This window comes from Anguilla rostrata, chromosome 2 (assembly GCF_018555375.3).
Source record: "Anguilla rostrata isolate EN2019 chromosome 2, ASM1855537v3, whole genome shotgun sequence".
Taxonomy (NCBI): domain Eukaryota; kingdom Metazoa; phylum Chordata; class Actinopteri; order Anguilliformes; family Anguillidae; genus Anguilla; species Anguilla rostrata.
In genome coordinates, this window is record NC_057934.1 from 46582679 (window position 1) to 46604712 (window position 22034).

Sequence of the window (22034 nt, forward strand, 5' to 3'; positions counted from 1 at the left end):
AGCAAATGAAAGGATGAAGACACAGAAAATGCCTAAGGATTTCATTGACAAAAACTTAACACACATAAAATGTGCTTTATACGTCAGCTGACTATATACAATGTCAATACTTTGATCATTATCATACATTAAATCACACGTTTCTATCTACAGTAGGACCGTCTATCGCTCACTACAGTATGAAACGGTGGCTAAGGCTAGAAGTAGCCTGACTGATTGCCCGCTACGCGGGACCGTTAGTTAATACGGTTCGTTTTGCAAGTTCCACGCTACACTAGTGTATGCCCTTTAAATGCCTCAAATGCTGACAAACTATGACAAAAATAGTACAATGTGCACCCGGGTGTAGTTTGCAGAAAGACTACTCAATACAATTCGTTAAATAGCATACATTCACCATTCAATTGTACTGATGCGACACGAGACTACACGCTTGCTTCCAGCATAAAATGGGTGTCTCATCTGCCGATGTTTTACCCTACCTTATTAAAAGCAAAAAGGTCCTGCTTGAGTTTCTCCCTCTGAGGGTCATTCCCCTGTCTTCTGAACCTAAACTTCATCATCCTGAAGCCGGCTGAAAAGTATCGACGACAGAAAAGTGGAAGTTTTCAGATCCTTCAGGTTTGTATCAACGCAAGACAATGAGATCCATGCAAGCTCCCGATTCTTTGTATCCAGCTCTCCAAAGCTGTAGCGAGATGCCAGAGAAATGAATACATTCGATTGAGACTGACAGTCACTCGAACCAATCAGATCAACGCTGATCCTCACGCTCCAACCAGAGACAAGGCGTGAAGAGGGAAGGGTATTTGTAAGGTTTTTGGTCGGTAGACACTAAACATTGTACATGGGAATTGTAGTTCTTGTCTTACTAAACGCCCATTTCCTCCTTTGCAAATGTAGGTCACGCCTTCATAAATAGTTTCTGGAATACAAAAAAGAAGTCACAAAGCAGTGAACTGTTCATAGCATCATGGCCACGGTGTTTCACGGAGATATGGTAAACATAAGGTGCCAGAAGAATTTAGGTTTCCTCAATATTGACAGTCTTCAAGAGAGGTAAGGTGTGTGTGTGTGTGTGTGTGTGAGGGAGAGCAAGAGAGATAAGTGATTTACAGGCTACTGCTATATGAATGACATTAAATAGTAACATGAAATTGTATATGTATGATGTATGCACTTGCATATTTTGAAATCATTAATAATTTTGTGATAAAATGCAATATGTTGAATATGAGACACAGCTGTGTGTCATTTACTCTTGTTCTATTCAATCCATCCATATCCGCTTATCCTGGGCAAGGTTGCGGGGGCTGCTGGAGCCTATCCCAGCGTGCATTGGGCAAGAGGCAGGAATACACCCTGGACATGCTGCCAATCTATCGCAGGGAACACACACCATTCACTTATGCCCTCATACTTATGGGCAATTTATAGTCTCCAATTAGCTGCATGTATGTCTTTGGACTGTGGGAGGAAACCGGAGTACCTGGAGGAAACCCACACAGACACAGGGAGGACATGCAAACTTCACATAGAAAGGCCGGATTCAAACCCAGGACCTTCTTGCTGTGAGGTGACACTGCACAGCTGTGCCGTCCTTTGTTTTCTGGAAGTTAGAGACCCAGTTATTTTTAAATTAAATATTGAAAATATTTAAGTATAAGGATAAAGTCCTTAAGTTTATGCTAAAGTTTAAGGATAAAGTACAGGAATGCAGATTCACTGAAGGGCACACTACTAAGAATATATGGACATTGCTTTCTGCTTACAGGTACTCAGAAGCAAAGTTCATTTAAAATTATTTTAAACGTTGCTTAGAATAAATTGCTCACAATGACCAAAGACAGGCTCATACAAACCACATCTGTCATAACAAGCCATTGTGAATCTGTGTGGTAACAACAATTACCAAATATAGAACAAATACCTTTTATATATTGGTTCTGTGCTTAAAAGTTTTCAAATACACCCATCATAAATGAAGCTTATGAGAAGAAAAATGAAAAGAGCTTTCAATCAACTTTTCAATCAACAAATTAACCTCAATAAGTTAAGGACCTTAACAATAAATAAGGAAAGGCAAATCTTCCATTGATGTGATGATTGAGAATCAGAAGTGTAAATACGTAAGTATTCCAGTTATAAGAAAACAATACATAATTCCAGGTTCCACATTATTTGTTATGCTTAACTGAAAGATTTGAGTTACGTACTTAAATATGTAGATTTCCTTTTAAGTGCACTAATATATATTTTAATAACATCAGGTTACATGCAAGGCTACCCAGCACTGTTGGTGAATTCTGATTCATAACTGTGTGTAATTATAAAACACATCTTATCTTAAAGCTGCACAATTAAAAAATTCATATCAAAAAGTAAGTTTGGCCAGACTACTGTCAAACGACATTCATACAACTTGCTGGATGCCCAGGGGAATCACCCCTGTATTCTTCAAAAAATAATCTTCTGCCCTCTTGTGGCCATATTTATTCAACAATAATAATTCATAACTCGGGATGGAATAGTGCTGCAGACTTGAGAATAACATTCCTTCCAAAGGATTTTCTCACAAGCTGTATTTTCACATACGAGCTGAACTCTGTTCAAATGAATAGAATGAGTGCAAAGAAAATGAGCACAGATAAACCACAACATATAATGAAGCAAACCCTCTGCACTTATTTTTACAACCTCCCAAAATCACCAACCAGTGACCACCCACCCCCCAATCTTGCACAGGGCAGCACACAACCATGACCGATTTTCTGCAAATCTTGCAAATCATGTGCACGGCTCTGCAGGTTGTGACATATGAACATGTCAGTGAACAAAGCTCTAGTCATCAACGTTTTTAATCAAAATACCTTGCAGTACTACAGTTCAGTTAATTTAACTCTGGTCATGTCACAAACCACAATGCAAATCTGCATAGGATGAATACCTGCACTTACCGTCTTCCTTGAAAGTATCCTTTTCCCCCATTTGGGAATTTCTGTACTTCAATACCTGATATCTTCACTTGTTTGCATTCTGGATAGACTGTCTGCTAAATGGCAGTACAAGTACACCCAACTGAAATATAAAATGAGGAAAAACTTGGTTGTTTTAAAGAAGAAAGGTACTATGTTACTAGATTGCCAAATATACAGTATTACCTATTACTATACATTAGTTGTCTGATACAAAACTGGAATTGTACGTAACCATTTTTGAACATGTAATGTTTTCTTCAATGACGACAATGAGAAAGTAAATGTCACAAATGTATCATGAAAATCATTTGTTTTGAAAGGGTTTTCTTTTTCCTTTTATTTAATCAAATGCAATATATTACAGTATACATGTGAAATTAAATATGAAAGTCAGCAACCAGACTGTTGAGATACTCAAAGAAAATTCATTCTCTCATGGATTGCTCCAACCATGTGCCAGTAAAGTTTTAACTGTCAATACATAAGTGGATTATCTGGCAGAACACTTAAGAGGAGATGTAGTGAGAAATATTTTTTTTACTCCAGACACCAAAAACCCTTTTGGAAAAAATCAGCTGCAGGCAAACTGATTTCACTAACAAGAGGACAGCCAACCTAATCTTAATACATTATACTGTATTTCCATGACATAAATACTGCTGTTCTTCAAAATGACACCATAACTAAAGCTATAAATAAATGGTTACAAAATATTCAATCATTTAAAATCTATGCTTTAATAGAAAAGCATTAAATCTGTTCCTTTGAGTGGTACTGATGGAGCGAAAGGTAAATTCTTTTTTTTTAATTTGGGCTGAAAATTATCCTGAAATTAAATCTAATAAAAACACATCGAATTTAAAAAAAACTAACAAGGTAGTCTGCCTCCTGCTTTACCACTGCATGAGAGCAGCTGGTCATCTGTGCACTTTTAAACAGTTGAGTAAAATGTCAGAACAATCCAAGAAAAGCAATCCTGTGTAATTTCTCTAGGCAGTGCCAAGAAAATAAAAATCGAATACAAATAAGCCTTTACACAACAATAACAGAATTAAAAGATTTTGTACATACATTTTTTTTCCACTTTATACAATTCCTTCTTTAATTCAACTTTTAGACCTGTACATCTTTGTTACAAGCAAGCATGTTATTCCTTTGAACAGCTCAGAATTCCCATCTACAATATAAAAAAGCACATACTTTGACTCTTGTTTTTTTGTAGTCAAATTATTGATGGGGCCAGACTCCAGATCTTTAACTGCAGCAAACAAAAAAAAAGAAAAACTTAACTCACGGAAATATGAGAGCAGGGTAAGAGGGGTTTCAATTCAGTCCTTGTTTAGACGGCCTCATTCAGATTAATGCCAAATAAAGCCCTCCATCTCTATAGCAGATGAAGTACACTATGAACAACAGTGCAAATTTATCACCAAATGTGTCCCTTTTCAGATCTTCTCTGAGGAAAAAAAACCAAAAAACAAAAAACCAATCAAAAACCAAATTCTGTACAAGCAGCGCAAGCTTCTCGTCATCTCCTTTACACACAGCCGTCAAAATGAAATAAAGGAGACAAACGGATCATAACGGCATTACTATAAACTCGTTTGAGCAGCCAATGCACAAGTCATAACATGGCAGGGCCTGGAAAGAAGACTGGTTATAATCATCCAGACCATTACCCTTCAGCAGGTAGCACAATCTATAGGGTAATATAGCGAGTTCTGAATTCAAAAACAAACAAAGGAAAAAAAATAAAAAAATAAAACAAACAAAAAGATAGTGTGTTGGGACAATTACAGACACAAGAAACTCACCAACTCAATATAACTCCTCAAACAAGCAAAGCAAAAATAAAAATAATAATAAAAATAATAAACTTCCAGGCACCTTTGCATTTGCATATTTGATATGGAGAAACATCCATTTGTCAAGGTTTTATGCAGGTGTTCTTTCCAGAAACTCAGCACACGCATACATTGATGTTATTACTTCATGTCTTATTTGAAGCCATTTTAAATATCCAGAATAACTATAAACACATCAACAAAACTCCTATTTACAAGGAAAATCCATCAATTTAACTGCTCTTTAAAGCCACTAGAACACCAAAGCAATGACTCCAGACATGACATCTGTGGGGACCCATACTGTAATTGTAAAACTGGAAATGAATGGGATTTTATGGAACTGGCCTACAAAGTAAGCCCGATATCATTAGAAAACACTGATCAAACCGACATGCAAAGTTGCTGTATATACATGTGACATGTGTATGTGGCTGGAAGCACCGGTCTCACTTCAGCACTGGGATAGAAAGGTATACAGCACAACACTGTTCTAATGGGGCCAAAAAAAATTTTTTGTAAAAATGTACCCAATTGTCAAAAACCACCAAATAAAATCACCAAGTCTAGTGTTAATTATTAGTTATTTCTCAATCAATTGAAAAAATGAAAGAGCAGACTTAATTTTAAAAAAACAATGATTTCTCATTTTACAAGCTTGGCGAGATTTGGATTGTGTGGTTATACACAATGTCAGCCATGAACAATAAAAAAAGAAGCAAATTCATGCTGAGAAACAGGCAGTCTTGAGTCTCCAGTCGTTGATTTAGTGTTCTACCAGCTTTAAATAAACCCAAAACATTAGCTTCATTCTCCTGCACATGAAAATGTAGCTGATTATCTTTCTTTCAGAAACGTATTACTCAATATTGCTAATATGCAAAGTCTGTTTAAACTAAACCATGAAACTAAAGCAAAAGGCATTTACTGAAAAATATAATCCTATTCTAAGATGACCGATTACTCCAATTCGAAATACTACCTCTTCATATTAAATGAACTGTGTGACTTTTAATCAGACAAAACAAAACAACATGCAGAGCTCCCATGATATCTTAAAGAGAAGAATGGCTCCTGGCACAAGACGATGGACATCACCTATGTTTGGAATTCACAAATGTGTGCATTAAAGATTGCACAACAAGGTCACATAAGTGAGGGGTCACATCTATCTCCCACGTTTGGATTCACAATTACTGAATTTCAAAGTCATATATTGACCACCTTAACATAGCTAAATAAATGCTGCTTTAATCACATTCCTCATATTGTCATTGACTCTCCACCTCCCCCCCCCCTTCCCCACCTTCAAATATTTTCACCAAAACCATGACCAACAAAATCAACTCGGTGGCCCGCTTAACAGTTGACACATGACCCAACTACTTCTAAGCCTGCATGCAAATGAAGGGTTTTATTAACACATCTCCAAGTGGGCCTTTGGTACCCGGAACGGACAACGTCCCTCAATGGCGTCTCATTTTCACTTTCCTAGCAGAGTTTGGACTATCGTCGGGATCGTTGTAGCTCCTCGTGGCCTCGTGGGACCTCCTCCAGAAGTTCTCAGAGCTAGAGTCACTCCTACGACGATATCTCGGAACAGAGCGGCGGTTTTCCTCTTTGTCCATTTCCAGAATACGTGGCCTGCAGAGATGTAACAATTTCAGCAACTCAAACTGCATGGCCTGTTACTCATTAACTTTCCAGGAGGAGCCCACATAGACTTTTATTCTCTAATCTTATTCTAAAAATTCTGAAATTCTATAGATGCAGTATTTAACCCCAAACTTTGTTAACTTGTGATGCGAGCAATGCAAAATAAAATGCACCTCTTTGAAAGCTTAACATGATTGCATTTAGAACTTACACATTTCCTAAAAAGGAATTAAGACGTGTTAAAAGCAGAAAATTGTTTCCCCATTTCCCAAGAATTGATTTGCAAACCAAATTAATTTCAATTGTTGATTCCAACATTAATATTACCATTATCACATGAAATCAAAGAGGTACCCAAGATAAACAGGAATTATTAATACAATTACAGTTCTTTCACTGGTTATGAGTGTTCCATCATAAATAATCTATTTCCACTAAAAAGTATTATCCATTTATGGTAATTACGCAAAGTTTTTGAGTAGTTTTTTTTTATTTTTTATTTTTTTTAAGTAGTGATAAATATACATTTCATTACTGACTTACGAAATTAAAGTATGACTATTGCAATGCAAATTAATGTCAGCCACTTATCCTGAAAACCTCCTAAGCTTGACCCTTTTAACAATAGTTTCCATACGTATATTGCATGACTGAAAACTTGAGAAACTTCTGACCTTTGAAGAGGAGACAAAACAATAATAAAAGTTAAAAAAAACAGAGTGAATGAAAGAATACTGTATTGGGAATCATACCTATGCGCTGCATCGGGGTCTGCCTTTCGATGAGATCGCTTTGCCTTCAGTATCTGTTGTCTTTCAGGAGGGGAATCGGGAAGGATGGCGTTACTAGGCAAATTCATATCCAGTCGTGGTGCATCAGGTCTTGTTCTGGAAAACAGCAAAAGGAGATATTAAAGCAACTTCACGTCACACACTTAAATATCAGGCCCAATATGCTCTGTAAGGTTTGTTCACCTGTAAGTAAGCTTAATACTTCAGAAATACTGACTCAAAACAAAGTGCTTTTAGTATAGAAATTGCGTAAAAGTATACATGGTAAAGGTGTTGAACTGCTGGGTTTGCATTTCTCAGATTTCTCCCCGTTGACCACATAAGAAGAAAGCAGTCGCCTTAAGTAAAGAATCCCATTAGATTTAGTAGTGGCCTGTCTTCCCATTGTCAAAACAATGCCCCTTTTTTGTTGACCGTTTAGGCTACTGGTTTTCAATGTACCGTTACACATACAGCACAACAACTGGCAACAACGCATTGTTCCATCATAAAACGGGGTAACATTTGCACAAGTGAAGCAGCGCATTCTTGAAACACCTGAATGAAACAGTGACGTGAGAGAGAGACCCACTTCTGTAACTGACAGCAGACTCACAAGCTGGGTTACTAGGGAACTACCATAAACAAAGCCCGGCTTACCAACTTGATTGCTAGTCGGCAAACAAACATTTTCCAAGCATCAATTCCACAAATAAACAAAAACAAATATCATTTAGCAGCCACCAGACCTGAGCCTGACTGTCTATGCCATTTGTCTTAACTATGTTGAATACAGTTAGCACTAATTTTAGCAGGTTTCAACATAAAGCCACACTTCAGAACTGACTTTAAAATGCCTTGCACGGACTACAAAAATGAATTAGTTAGCCAGAAGCAACCATACTAGATGTTCATAAAAAATGTAGGCATACCTACTTTAAAAACAGACTTTTTCTCTGTTCACATGACCCAATGAATTTGTTTATCCTTATAAGCCAATCAGACTATATCAAAGTCAAGTTGACAGACAGGTAGTTCTGGCTGGGTTCTTTCAAACATGCACTTTAACATATTATTACTGGATGTATGTCTCATAAAGGAAAAAAGTTTTAAAAGTCATTTCGGAATTATTCGGCACAATGTACCATTACATGGACATAAGAACATACATTTCAACAATCACATGAACACTGTTTTCAGATGAGATATTTTACAAGCTACTCACTTTCTTAGTATGATAACAGCTCTTCTTTGCTTGATATCCTGTGGTCGAATACAGTGGGTAATTTCATCCGCGGCATAACCACTGCAATGAAAACACAAGTCTTTGTGAAGCTCAGGACATGCACTTCTGTGAGGCAAGTCCCTTGGATGCATACTTTCTGCAGCCCCTGTAACCCAGGTGAAGGAGCGCTTTATACGAGAAGATACAAATTAATGAGAACTTGAAAACATGAAATTGCATTCTAATTCACTTGTATTCACTTGAGACAATTCCACAGACTGATACATTTTCAGTAAAACCACAAGCAAAAAAAGTACTGCTGCTGTTTTTATGACTGCCTGTTTAGCTATATTCCTACTCAATACCTCTGCTATGTTAACTGTTCGTTGCCGTAAAAAAATAAGCATAAATTGAGCAAGGCTCAAATACCGTAGACTACAGGATAGACACGGTGGCGTGGATGAAAAACACTGCTACTTTTGCTAAACTATTGTATAATGTATTATTATTAAAATATTTGCCAAATACCGTCCGTCTCTGCGGTTACGTAAGCTTACTTGAGAACAGTGACACTCCCGCGTCGAACAGGTAGGAACAATACCGGCTCCGACACTCTGATGGGCTTGAACTGAAACTTGCAGCCGAAGCACAGCGCCGAATCACTGAAGAACGAAACCGATACGATGGGTCTCTCGAAAATGTGAATGGGATCCACATGAGAGACAATGCATCCTCCAGGCTGGTAGTCATTGATGACAGCGCTGTTGACAAAGTCTTCAGGTACCACTCCACTAGCAACCAGTTTCTTGATAACCAACTCGTGTACCCAATTTGGTATTTCGTCTACCTCCCCTTTTGAGTACAATCGCTCCTGTCCTGGCCCCCGCTTTTCTAACTGAGAACCGTAAGTGTAACCCTCCCCAAAGAAATACTTATTCCGAAGGGGTGCCCTGTCCACAGTGTGCTCTCTGTATAGACCATTCTCTCCATTTGAGACAACCTCATCAATTTTCGACTCAATAACAGAGCATTCCTCTGGGCTGAAAATGCTCACTTGTGTGATGCCACTCTTGACTTTCCGAGCCTCCACCTCCCGCTGTTCTTCAGGGTCACTGAAGTCTTCCTCCGAGTCGTTGTATTTACGTTTGCGTCCATTGCTCCGGTCTGAATTTTTGTTTTTGTAGTTGTCCCTGTGTGGAGTCATGGACTTCAATTTCTCCCTTAGATCTTTATAGCCGCTTGCTGCCATTTTAATATTAAATAGGGAGCTCATAAAGAAGACGCATCGTTCTCATGTTTGAATTTTAGAGAATTTTATAAACACATGAAAATTCTATTACGCAGATTTGTTGCGTGGGGTGAACACTTGGCTGCTAAGGTTAGCCAACTCGCTGGATATTAGCCACTTAGCCTAGGTAGCTAACGTTAGCTGGGTCGCTTCACGGTTCACTGCTAGCGCTGTGTATTCCCGTTTTGATGTCTATAAAGATATGGAAGCCGGCATGAAAGACTCTAGAAAATCTCAATAAAGACTGCCATCTAATTAATGTTTGCTAGTAGGCTAACTTACAGCTATAACGACGTGGGCTACGTTAGCTTGCTGCGTTGAATACATTAATTTGTTGATAACATTGGCTACTGTATAGATTATCAATATATTATGTCTTGGTAATGCTGTTAACGCATGTAGTAAATGTAAATTATTCTACAAACAAGATACTCAACCCTTGTAGGCTATTCTTACCTACTACATTAGCACTTAGCTAGCTAGCAACATAAAAAAAACAAGCAAGGAAAAATAAACTCGTGTAACCCAGTACGAACACGCATGCTCCTCTTTCCGCGCGTGCTCAATTCATCCACAGCGTTTTTATCTTCAAAGCAATCTACTTCTCAACAACTGAAGGAAACGTACATATTATATTAGAAGTAACACCAAATTTCTCACGTGGCGTATTCTGTCCTTTTCTTGCATTGATGTATTTAGCTAAATGCTACAAGATACCATCGTTTCCTGCGTATATAACACCACATCCAAATTCGCTCGTTTTACAATGCCGAAATAGAATATCCTCGAGACAGATCATACTAACTTTCAGGATTTCCCCTCCCCCTGATAGGTCTGATTGGAAGATCGCAACGAAAAAACAGGGGTCAAACAGCTTTATGCATTTTTATTGGTTGCACCGGACAGCAGTCAAATGTAACTAATTTAAGAGCAGACCCTATCAAGTGCTTTGGAGAAGTCATAGGTTTGAGTTTTCATTCTGTGATGTAGCTGCCTTAATTTGTGCCTACTTAAATTTCACTCTTCGTAGCTGTATACTTTCAGTTGTTTTCTATGACAGGAATATCAATCAAGTGACGTTCAAATTTACATTCTACATTCTTATAGTTAGTTGTAAAAACAGGCTAAGACTATATTAGATTGTGTAATAGTGGTACGTATTATTCTGCATGGGACATATACTAATGTAAGGAATTTTCACACCTTATGTTTTGGTTTTTTACATCACCTTTTTTCCAGTCACACCATTGAATGTCGTGGACATGTTATCTTGACTGTCAGTGACAGTACTGACTACTCAAAAACGACGGGGCACCTGTAGATTCTTACTGCACACTGGGGAATTATGATTATTTTATGCATTGTGTTATTACATAGTTCAGAAGTATGGATGTTCTGCGGATCAAAGTGCTGGTGTAATACTAATGGCCCATAACTTCCCAGTCAGATTAAATGATAATAATGAATTGTTATAGTGGCTTTCAGAATCTTAAATAGTAAGGAAATAGGGTAACATCTCAACTAGCACCATTTTGTTCTGTGTTGTTGATAACTTGCTAACCTATGTCACCAATGTTTTTTTTGAACTGCATTTGTCATACTATAACCCTAGCTGATGAAAACAGTAGTAGATACACATGCTTACAAAGAAGAAAAGAAAAAAAAAGTTTTTGAGTGTGATTATAAACTTTCTTTACACAAAAAACATGAATACAGCGGTTAAATGATCTTCAGTGTGGGAGACTTCCCCTTGAGCCCCAGTAAAAGAGAGAAGTATGTAGAGCAGAGACTGACTGCACAGCTGCTGTGTATTTATGTCCCACTCCTCCTTTGGACACCTATTCAGCTGAGTCAATACCAAGTATCCCCTCGTTTTGACCTAGTTATTCTTATGGCCTCCGGGGAAGTTCCAGTTCAGCTAAAATGATTCACGCTTCTCTATCTGTCACGAGAGCAGCTATTTGCATGCATAAGTAACAAATGGATACACAACTTATAGATATTTCTTTAGAAATGTTTAATGTTTTACAAAAATATTGCTTTTTTGTTGTTCTCCATGCAAAAAAATATCCACACGGGTATGCATATTTATGCAAGTATTACAGCTGAGTACAAATCAACATACATCACTAAGCAAACATATCTCTGGATCTTTTCATAATTACAACATTGGGTTTTTGTGGAAAGATGGCTTTCAATGCTGTTATGACTTGCATAGCTGGACATTGCTCATGTGGTTTACTTCCTTGAATTCAACCAAAAAAGGATTAGAGTTTACCTAGATTAAATATATAGCTTGCACTCTAAAATTAGGAAAAATACATTCTCACAAGAAATTTTGCAATATTTCCTTGAGGCTTTTTAAAGACGAATCTTACTACTGACTGTAATCATAGTTTACAAGCACATTGAATGAAGAAAACCCTTTAACAAAAATTCTAATCACAAGGAAAATGATGATCAAAATAAATGCTGCCATCAAGAGGTAGTTGAAGTGTAAGATAGGTATGATGAGTTTTTTTTTTTTTTGGGGGGGGGGGTGTTTGTGTGGCTCAACCCTTTACCGGAGGAGGCCATTTTAAAGCAGGGTAATTTCGCTAGGGGGCAGAGTCAGTCTTTTCTCCCGTACTGAGAGCAGGTTATCCATGTGCATGGCAATAACACGACACAGTTCCAGGCCCTGCAGAGACACAGCAATATATCCCTGTCAACAGCAGCACATACCTGCTCACTCAAGTATTAACCCATCCAGTCACTGTAAATATATAGACACATACTGTACTTACTTCCACAAAGACATTATTTTACAAATCTTCTATAACTGTAAAATATGCTGAACATTCATGTGTGCTGTATTCTGCGTGTACTATTCTTAAATATCTATTCTGCACACCTTGTCATAACATTCTATTTCTACTGTTTGTTACTGTATTATAGATAATATTATGGTATATTTGTTTTAGTTTAACTGAGAAAAAGAATATTAATCTACAGTAAACTGCATTGATAAAACTGCCTAGTAAATTACCACTGAGTAAAATTGAAAAAAATGAGTTAACTGACAATAAACTGAAAACTATTTTAATCTTCAGATGATAACAGCAGGCATTTAGAGAACAGAATCATCAGATAGAAGGAGGAATGTCAGTAGAAAGCCCAAACATGAACTAAGTTTTGTGTTTTGCGATATCTAATGGAACATCCTTTGTGAAATAGTGTACAGTCCCTATTTGTCAGCCGAAGGAGGGGATGAACAGACAAACAGAGTCTTTGTCTGGCTTCAGCCATACCGTACCTGCTCAAGCTGGAGCTGTGTTTTGCGCTGAGACATCAGGTCCCCCAGCATGATCTCAACGTATGGAAAGCTGGACCCTGCCGAGGGCCTCTGTGTACGAGTGGACTGCACTTCCTTCAGCGGGAACTTCACCATAAGCTCCTAAGGAACCCAGAGGAGGTATGACAAACATTGCCCTCCTTAAACACTAACTTTGTGTGTCAGCGGAGAAGCGGACTTTAATACCTTTGCTTTTGTTGTGCTGATAAAGCTATTTATTTTGATATTGGATAGTATACTGAAGGATATTGTTAACAGCACATATTTAAATGCATTTTAAATTGTAGGAATTGTCCGCATCTCTGTATGATCATAAACCTTAGCTCGGCAAGTACATGAAATAATTGAGTTTGCCCAGTCTATGAATGTCTTGGGCTTAAAAAAAATCATACTTCTCTTCCAATTGTATTTTCTTTTCTACTAGATTTGCAAAGACTGCCAGTCAGCAGCCAATAAGTTTGACTCACATGGGTGTCTTTATTGAGGAAATTCAGTCCATTCTGATTGATAGCCAGTAAACAAGGGGCCACAATAGAGCTGTTGCTGCTGCTCTGGATGTAGAAGAAGGAGGAGCCAAACATGGGGAAGGCACTGACCAGCCCTAAGGATGACAAAGCACAGACTATTACAGGTAATTACAGAAACATGTATAAGACTGCTCCTAACACTGAATGTGACTATTATGCACAAATGTGGGAAAAGGCTATGAAAAAATAAATGATCCTTAGAAAGATATCATGTCAGTGCATTGGAGACCACTATCTACTGTGCTGACTGGAATACCTTTTTCCATTACCAAGATTTCCTCATCGACTTTGAATAAAATAGAATGAAATTAAAGCAGGCTATTGCACCAGCTTTTCCCACTTTCCACAATGGAACATTTGTTGCTTATGAATATTTAGCCTGAGAGAATGGACCATATTATCTGTTGAGAGTGAGGAGCTAATGCTGTGCTTTACCCAGGAACTGTGCTCTGGCTTGGTGAGGGCTCAGGGCCTGAACCTGCTGCATGTGCTGTGTCACCATGTTCAACCACTGCTGTGGCCGCTGCTGCCCATACAGCTGAGGAGGGATGCAGTCCTGAGCCTCGCGCCTGAGACACACACACACACACACACAGAGCATAACGCTTCCTGCAGGAGACCGCCTTCGTTCGCACCCAATCAGCAACATACATAAGCTTTCTTCAACTTTAAACAGAACAACTTTAAACAGCCATTTTTGTGGCGTTTCAATGAACGCAATGTGATTAATTCAGCGGGTTTAATGTTTTCAATGAATACCATGTTATGGATTTAATGTTGAGTTCACTTGCTACAGCTTACAACATATTTTGAACTTGAAACACAGTCTTTTTAGAGACGTAATTGGTAGACCCATGGGCACAGATTGACTGCACAATGTGACAGAAAGTACAATGGCTCAGCAGACGCACATGGTAGGGAGGTAAATGCTGTCCTTGGCGCGGTGTTGTAAGGCAGCCAGCTTGGAGACCTGCTGTAACAGCTGCTCGCTGACCTTCCCCTGGGGGAGAACGTTGAGCAGGGCCTTCAGGTAGTCTGGAAGCACCTGTAGAGGTGATACATATGGATGTTACACTCATAGAAGCTCACATTGACTGATGGCCCTGAGACAGCTGAGCAAGACACTGGCTTAAAAAGAGGGAAAGGACTACCTGCTTGTTGACATATGTACCTTACTGATGCTTGAGATAAGTCACTTAACAGAGTTGTATGTCCAACCCCAGGCATATTTTTCAACAAAAAAAAAATTCCTCATAATATTATGTTGTAATTAAGCACAATCAAACTATTTTTGGGTCTTGCTTCTACTACTGCTTCAAACACACCAGGCATTCTAGCACCTACATAAGTGACTGTACCTGATTGTAATGCACAGTGACGCAGAGCTCATTGTCAAACTTTAACGGTTGGGACCAGATCACCCTTCTGAACCAGAAGCTGTAGTTACTGTCGATTTGTTCAGCCTCTGTGGCAATATCCAGGATGTACTCCCTCTTGTTTAGTGGGCGGACATTCTGACCTTGAGAAATAAACAAATAACAGTTTAATGGTGAGAATTAAGTTGCTTGTTTAGTTTTCCTTTTCCCCTTTCCTCAGCCTAAAAATTGGGAAACTAGCTAATTCTTTAGATTCTTTAGGAAATAACTGATTACTCTCAACCTGTATCTCTTCACAGAGGAATTCTGCTGGAAATACATTAGTCAATTATTGACCACCGCTATGAGAAACATGCAGTCTCACATTGGCTCTTACCTCTGGTTGTGACCACAAAAATGGCATATTCATCCATGGCTTCAAGCCTTTGCAGGGCCATCTCGTAACACAGCTCCTCAATGACATCAAGAGCAATCTGAACACACATATCAGAAGCACATTACAGTACCCCAACATGAAAGGTAAACCGATTCTTTACATATATCATATCTTATACCGCATCATGCACTGCATGTTGACTGGAGAGCTCAGGGAACTCACTGAACATGTTTTGATTTTAAGGTGACGCTCAATTCCTCCCGGGAGAAGGAACAGCTGCCGCTTGGAGCTTCGGCCAGCCTAAGGGAAGCAGGACCACACTGCTGGTTATCCACAGATCACTGAACAGTACAGCACTGAGGACTCCGTTAATCTCAAGAGTGCACTGACCATCATGGCCTTCAGCTCCATACTGTTGGGGAATACGCTCCGCCCACCGTACTGAAAGGTCTTCCTCAGGTTCTGTTCGCAGGCTTTAGCAATGCCTGCCAACATAATCCATGTGTCAATAAAAAGGCCCCTCGAAGCTGATCTATGAAAGACTACCATATACTTGCAATTATAATTTAAAGTGCATATTGAATCAGTGCTCTATATTAACTTGGAGTCTCTCTGCAAAAAGACAATAATGAATATACCAACCATACATACATAGTGTATGACCCTTGCAAGGGATTTTTATGATTGCTAGGTATGTCCAACTGAGTAACCATAGTTTTTGTTCCTCAGGGTGCCATTGTCCATCCTTTAAGACCTTATAATTGTGGTGTGTGTACACCTGTTCTGCTGCTATTGCATTTCTCATGTGTTAAACAGATAGTAAACAGGTCTGGATCTGAGGGTGACAGTTGAGCCATATACCTTGGAAGAGTACTCCTGGGCTCCTGCAGACATCCTGCAGGTACTTGAACACGAAGGGCTTCAGCACCTCAGAGCAGCGGTAATATGCAGTGAGAATATACAGCAGCCTCCAGCCCCTCTGGCAGCTGTCTCTGCAAACAATGGGAATATGGAACAATCAGGGAACCAGAACCTTCCTGGAGCCCCTTAAAGATCTGACAGTTTGAGTCAGAAATCTGTACGGGATGTATCCCATCTTACGCTTTTGAGCTGGTGTTGGCGGTAATCTGCTTAAGGACCTGGCAGTAAGCCTCATCCTTCATCAGTCCATATTCTCCAATGAGCTGTGGAAAGGGTATTGGTAATCACCAATGAAATAATACATGACAGCGCAAAATAATAGCCTACACAACATATTTATAGGGCAAAGCAGAACATTTTATCATGTTCATTCAAAGACACACATTTCAAAATGCATTTTCTGGATCTGCATTGCCCATGTCAGAGAAGAGATTAGCTTTGTACCTTCAGAAATGTGCAGACGGCATCTTGCTCTGTCTGGCCTCTGAGAGGAGAGTCTCCCATGAACCTCATCACAGCTGTAATGGAGCAGAGACTGAGAGATGAGAGCACTGGGAGCACCATGACATATGCATCATTGCACTTCTGTAAACACCAAGATTAGGAAGGGCAACTTTGAAAGCAAGCAAGGCTTTAATTTTGGCTGTGTTTAGAATACCAAGGGAAAATTAGCGTCTCTAGGCCATGATCCCAAATATTGTTATGGTTTCTTCACATTGACTAATTGTACACTGTCAGGTTTAAATTAAAGTTGATGCTAAACTTGCAACATTACGCTGTCCACTCACCCAGGAAAATGTCTGCTGCCACTTTGTTCATGTTTTCATCGGTGAAGTCTATCAACGACTCCTGAATTGGAGACTGTAGAAAGATCACGTCAGGAAATAACAACTATACTTAACAATGTATAGCATTGTGCAAGTTATATAGTATATTACAAGCTGTTTGAATTTATAAAATGTAGGAACAACTTTATGTTGCTTGCATTATCAAAATTACCTTGGTGTATTTCACCATGTCAGATGGCTCTCTGGAATCCTTGCCTTTCTTTGACTTCTGTTTATATGAATCACTGCAAACATAATAGTGCATCACTCTTTTGTTTTCCTTCACACAGTATTTGAAAAATGAGTCAAATGTAACCCTTCACACAAAATGACTGACCTCTTCTTCCTCTGGGCCTCTCTGAAGTATTTCTTGGCAAACTCTACTAGATTATACTGGCTGCCTTGCAGCATCTTCTCTTCTATGTCCATGCTACTATAGTCACCATAATCATCTGTGAATTCATTGCCAGTGGGTGCCACCTAGAGGACAATTATAGCATAGCATCATAATATTAATAAAATGCTGTCGCACAAATGACCCAGGGACTACATATTTGCATTTTAAATATATCTTTAAGTACTAAGTACTGGGAACACTTTATGACTTACCAACAGCTTTCACATTTACTAAAGACAGCCTGTTTGTTAGTTGTTGTAGTTGAATAAAGCGATTACATTTACATTAGGCAGGCTCTCAGGCAGAAATTGAGTGGAATAGGCCAAGTACCTCAATGGTACGATCCAGCTCATGGGCCGCCATGGCTGAACCCACAGCCACAGCCACGGCTGCAGATGCAGCCACCCGGCCCTGCTTGTTCCTGGGCTCTTCTTTCCTGTTCGTGGGCAAGCTGATGAAGTCTGGAGCAGCTACGGGCTGGACAAACTCCGCGGGAAAGATCCCTGAGCGGCCGTGGATCGCCCCAAACTTCCAGCCTTTGTGTATCGAACAACAAACGTGAAATGCGCAGACAATGAGAACTGGTGTCCAATAAAATAGACTTACTTTCCATTTCTTTAATATTAGTTAAGAATAAAGAAGAAAAATGAGAGTCTGCATAAGTAATTCAAACAAAGGATGCTCAGGCAGGAATACAAACCCATCCTTTTGCAGACAGAAGTTTAGTCATTCATTCAGAAAAGCATTACCACTGCAAGCTGTAAAATTCACATTCTGCAGCACTGAAAGTTATCTATTGCTTTGAATTTAATCGCAAATGCAAAATGTAATTCATGGTAAAGTCTTTCAATATATCTAAATAAGTCAACCAGTCCATGCAAACAACCCACACAGACCCACCAAAGTCAGGTGTATCTTTTTTTAATTCCTCCAGGAAGATCACCTTCTTTCTTACAATGCAGCCATAGTAGTGGCCTGTAAAATAGCCACAGAGTTAGAGGACCTGGCCCTGATCTTGCATAGTGAGGGTCAGATTAAAGAGCACCACACTCTGCTGTCCAGTTAATCTGAGGCATCAAAATCTCTCCAGAATTTAATTTTCAAGGCAGAACTCCACAAAATATTTACAAGAGAAGGAAGCAATAGAAACTCCCTGAGATCAAGTGGATCTCACCTTCTTGGAGGCCCTCCATAATCTGCAGTCTGATGATGTCGCCCTTATGGAAGCTCAGAAGAGTCCTGTCATCTGTGATATAATTTCGTACTGCAACCACATAGTCTGAATCCTATGGCAGTAGACAGGATAGTTTTGTTTGACCATCCGCAGTACCCCCAACATAAAAGCTACAATTCTCAGTAAGACAGAGACTCACCTTTTTTAGCTCTGTGATGAAGTAGTCAACCATATTTTTGACATGTGGAGCTTTAGCAGAAAACAAGATGAGCTTCTCATTGTTCAGATTGAACTCCAGCATGTTCTTTGAAGGGATTGTGACAAACATGATATCTGTGTAGCTGAAGAGGGAAGAAAAAAAACAAGAATATAGTAGTTAAGATCTAAAGCATCTCCCGAGCTGCTAAAGAGGTGCCACAGTAAGTAACATACATCGCGAAAAGCTCTTGATGGTAATATCAAAAATAAATAAAGAAATAAATGAATTTTCTCATACTTTATTACTCCTACTGCTTTTAAGTGTTTTTTATCAGTTGGTAGGCACATAAAGTACAGTGCTGTGTATCTGTACTATCACTGTATTACCCAGTGGCACCCAAGTCCCCTCACACATGTATGGTACCTGTAAGGCCGCAAGACTCTGAAGTAATCTGGGGCAGTAGCACTGCTCTTTACCATCTTCAGAAGTTTGATCCCTCTGTGTGATACAGCTAGGACCTGGACCCCAGTACCCACACTCCCCTGCAAAATACACACACTCAGACACATGTGCATGTGTATTTTTATACGGTCTATGGCACACACACACACACACACACACGCACATGCACCCACATACACACAGACACACACACACACACGCAGACACAGACACATGCATGCACACACATACATACACAAACACATACACACATACACACACACAAGCACACACACATGCACCCACATACACATACACACAAGTTATAGTTTCAGCTCTGAGGATCGAGTTGTTTGTGAACACAACACAGAGGGGTAGAGAGAAAAGTGATGCTCACAGATGCTGGGAACAGTCGTGAGAAGTAAATCTCCCAGGAATCCCTGGCGGCAGTGACAATCTTCTTCTTCACGGTCTCATCGTGGGCGACTGAGCTTGGCTCGATTTGATGTTCCGCTGCCACAAACAAAATTTTATTTCGTTTATTATCACCACAGTGAGTGAAATGGCCTTTAATTATACTTCACTTACCAAACAGAGATTTCATTTTCAGCCTTTCCTCTTTGGTGATGCGTATGCATGCCTCTGAAAAAGTGTCATTGACTATCTGGAAATATGAACAAAAGAACAAGAACAGGATAATAAAAAAGAAATGGACCCATGTTAAACCATTAGTTAATGTATATAATACCACAGTTAAGTATTGGCAATGAGATAGACATACCTGCTTAAATATGAGATCCATAACTAGTGGATTGTTAAAGCTGTCCTTTGGGTAGAAAACCTGCAAGCAAAGACAAATCTTATTTCTTTTCAGTAAAACTTTGATTCTGTATGTCCTCAACTCCTGTAATATTTGATAGAAATGACTAGCCTAAAAACACACTCTGAAGAATTTGTGGAAAGTCAAAAAAATAGTGTTTGTGTTGAGATCACTGGAGAAACAAATCATGTAAGAGGAAGTACTCCCTGAGGGCAAGGGAACTGCGAGCCTCACCTCCTTCCTCAGGTACATCTTCCAGGGCACGTTTGTGTAGGTGTAGTGCTCCTCACTGCTCCTCCGGTGCAGCTGGGTCTGTATGGTCTCCTCCTCCACTGGGAGCTCCCTAGACACTGCACAGTAGAATGTTCACTGTTACTTCAACTCTAACAGATGCAGAGTGGCCACAATAGACTCATATAAAACACTGAACATTTTACTGTGTGCGTTTTCACACAGAACTGCGCTGGACACCATGCTGTCTCCCAGGATGCATCACAGTGTTTCTCAGCCCACAGGGGTTCTCTCACACTGTGCCTACCTGGTGGGGGTGCAGGGCCAGGGCCCCTCTGGAGACCCACTGGCGTTGGGGCCTGAGGTTTCCTGGCGATGCTGCTCCGGGCTGGTTTCATCCCTCCAGCAGCCGGCTTCTCTTCCTTCACTGGAGCTGCAGCAGGGGCAGGGGGCTTATTCTGCTGCTGAAGGGAAATCATAAAGAAGGGAAGGGAACATTATCGTAGCTACATACAGACCCAGGACAAAAAGCTTGCACCATTTTTAAAATAGCAGTGCAAGCCATATCCATCTCTGACATCTTCACTTTATTGGCTGAGAAATTGATTTCAAAATTCAGTTTAAGCATTCAGTCCACATGTATGTCCACATATATGGAATAAGACTCCCAAAATGACCTGGACTGCTCCCTGTACCTTAGGGGGTGGCTGAGCACTCATCTGTCCTTTTAAGATCATCATGGCTTCATCGTGGGGGTCCATCTTCTTAACAAACACCTTCCCCTCCTTCCTGTGATGTGTGACAGGGACAGTGTAGCAAAAACACTTAGACATACATCTGTTCCAAAATTGATATTGACTCAAGACTTTTCAACAAACATTTTAAGCAAGACTTGCCATGCATTTCAACAATACCCTGTTCCCACTATGGTGTATGTGGAGGGCTTGCCCACTCAGCTAAGCCCCAGCTGTTTCAAACTGGCCCCTCTGAGCTCTAGTGGCCTGCTAGTGTCGGAGGTATAGTGTTATGACATTTAACTGTAGCTGTGGAGCATGGGGGATATGAGGGAAAACAGACTGGATTGATGGTTTGGGCTAACTCAAGTGTGCAATATGACTTAAAGTCATCCAAGACATAAAAAGGTGTTCCAAATAAACCTCACTGAAGCACATTTTCACCTCAGCGGGAAACATTGGCATGAAAATTCACAGCAGGAGCACGAGTGAGAGAAAAACCAAAGCAGAAGCTCTGCTTCTTTGGGCTCAAGGAACAGACTATGAACAAGTTGGAAGTGGTGTTTTAAACAAATTATAACAATGGTTACTTTGTACTGTTATTTTGTCTTCATTTCCAACAATCAGCTAAATATCTCATAAACTTGTCTCATAAACTCATACTTGTCTCATAAAACTGTTTGAGAGGTAGTAATATAGGTAATCACCAGTTTCATATTTCAGGTTATATTATTCAGGTTATGCAGCCAATAAGAGCAACCACAGTCCAGTGAACTATATATTTACTGTATACACCATGCCATGTGAGCATAATATTGACTTTAGATTTTTAGAAATTAGATTACTTATGGTGTTTTAATTGTAAGGCCTGCTGACCCAGGCTCATTTCCAAAAGCGAAATCATATGATGGCATTG

General features: G+C 39.5%; 3 protein-coding genes and 1 long non-coding RNA gene across 5 annotated transcripts in view; 1 reads left to right on the forward strand and 3 right to left on the reverse strand.

The window, feature by feature from the left end:
- LOC135248572 (lethal(2) giant larvae protein homolog 1-like) overlaps positions 1-766 on the reverse strand; it is a 57823-nt gene extending 57057 nt beyond the window's left edge. The window contains exon 1 of the mRNA XM_064323365.1: positions 483-766. Coding sequence (XP_064179435.1) covers positions 483-563 — 81 coding nt within the window. The 5' untranslated portion in view covers positions 564-766. The remainder of the gene's footprint in view (positions 1-482) is intronic.
- A 2519-nt stretch (positions 767-3285) lies between these two features.
- On the reverse strand, positions 3286-10529 carry alkbh5 (alkB homolog 5, RNA demethylase). Its single transcript, XM_064322592.1, has 4 exons — positions 9031-10529; positions 8474-8554; positions 7231-7365; positions 3286-6466 (listed from the first exon to the last, which is right to left on the reverse strand). The coding sequence occupies exons 1-4, from the start codon at positions 9744-9746 to the stop codon at positions 6289-6291; spliced, it is 1110 nt and encodes a 369-aa protein (XP_064178662.1). The 5' UTR covers positions 9747-10529; the 3' UTR covers positions 3286-6288.
- Positions 10530-12305: 1776 nt separating this feature from the next.
- Positions 12306-22034, reverse strand: part of LOC135248224 (unconventional myosin-XV-like) — a 34693-nt gene continuing 24964 nt past the window's right edge. Inside the window, exons 40-65 of the mRNA XM_064322593.1 lie at positions 21080-21173; positions 20692-20848; positions 20388-20503; positions 20115-20174; positions 19922-19997; positions 19731-19846; positions 19316-19434; positions 18893-19034; positions 18694-18805; positions 18420-18494; positions 17850-18055; positions 17460-17602; positions 17295-17367; positions 17084-17156; positions 16740-16813; positions 16476-16558; positions 16236-16366; positions 15765-15859; positions 15597-15674; positions 15375-15471; positions 14981-15141; positions 14534-14667; positions 14058-14191; positions 13563-13696; positions 13057-13197; positions 12306-12441 (exon numbers count right to left, since the gene is read on the reverse strand). Of these exons, the coding sequence (XP_064178663.1) occupies positions 12340-12441; positions 13057-13197; positions 13563-13696; positions 14058-14191; positions 14534-14667; positions 14981-15141; positions 15375-15471; positions 15597-15674; positions 15765-15859; positions 16236-16366; positions 16476-16558; positions 16740-16813; positions 17084-17156; positions 17295-17367; positions 17460-17602; positions 17850-18055; positions 18420-18494; positions 18694-18805; positions 18893-19034; positions 19316-19434; positions 19731-19846; positions 19922-19997; positions 20115-20174; positions 20388-20503; positions 20692-20848; positions 21080-21173 (2926 nt within the window). The 3' untranslated portion in view covers positions 12306-12339. The remainder of the gene's footprint in view (positions 12442-13056; positions 13198-13562; positions 13697-14057; positions 14192-14533; positions 14668-14980; positions 15142-15374; positions 15472-15596; positions 15675-15764; positions 15860-16235; positions 16367-16475; positions 16559-16739; positions 16814-17083; positions 17157-17294; positions 17368-17459; positions 17603-17849; positions 18056-18419; positions 18495-18693; positions 18806-18892; positions 19035-19315; positions 19435-19730; positions 19847-19921; positions 19998-20114; positions 20175-20387; positions 20504-20691; positions 20849-21079; positions 21174-22034) is intronic.
- LOC135248226 (uncharacterized) lies at positions 13076-17064 on the forward strand. 2 transcript variants are annotated; one of them, XR_010328388.1, is made up of 4 exons: positions 13076-13215; positions 13520-13726; positions 14062-15517; positions 15618-17064. It is a non-coding gene; the product is annotated as an uncharacterized LOC135248226 (long non-coding RNA). The 2 variants fall into 2 exon arrangements; XR_010328387.1 differs by having other exon boundaries at positions 13520-15517.

Bases quoted from the DNA above. Each gene is read 5' to 3' on its own strand.
- alkbh5 (XM_064322592.1), bottom strand. From the start codon at position 9,746: ATGAGCTCCCTATTTAATATTAAAATGGCAGCAAGCGGCTATAAAGAT. The intron at 7,366-8,473 runs GTGAGTAGCTTG...GCTGTTTTCCAG, and splicing joins GCTGTTATCATACTAAGAAA to AACAAGACCTGATGCACCAC. The intron at 6,467-7,230 runs GTATGATTCCCA...ACATCTCTGCAG, and splicing joins GACCCCGATGCAGCGCATAG to GCCACGTATTCTGGAAATGG.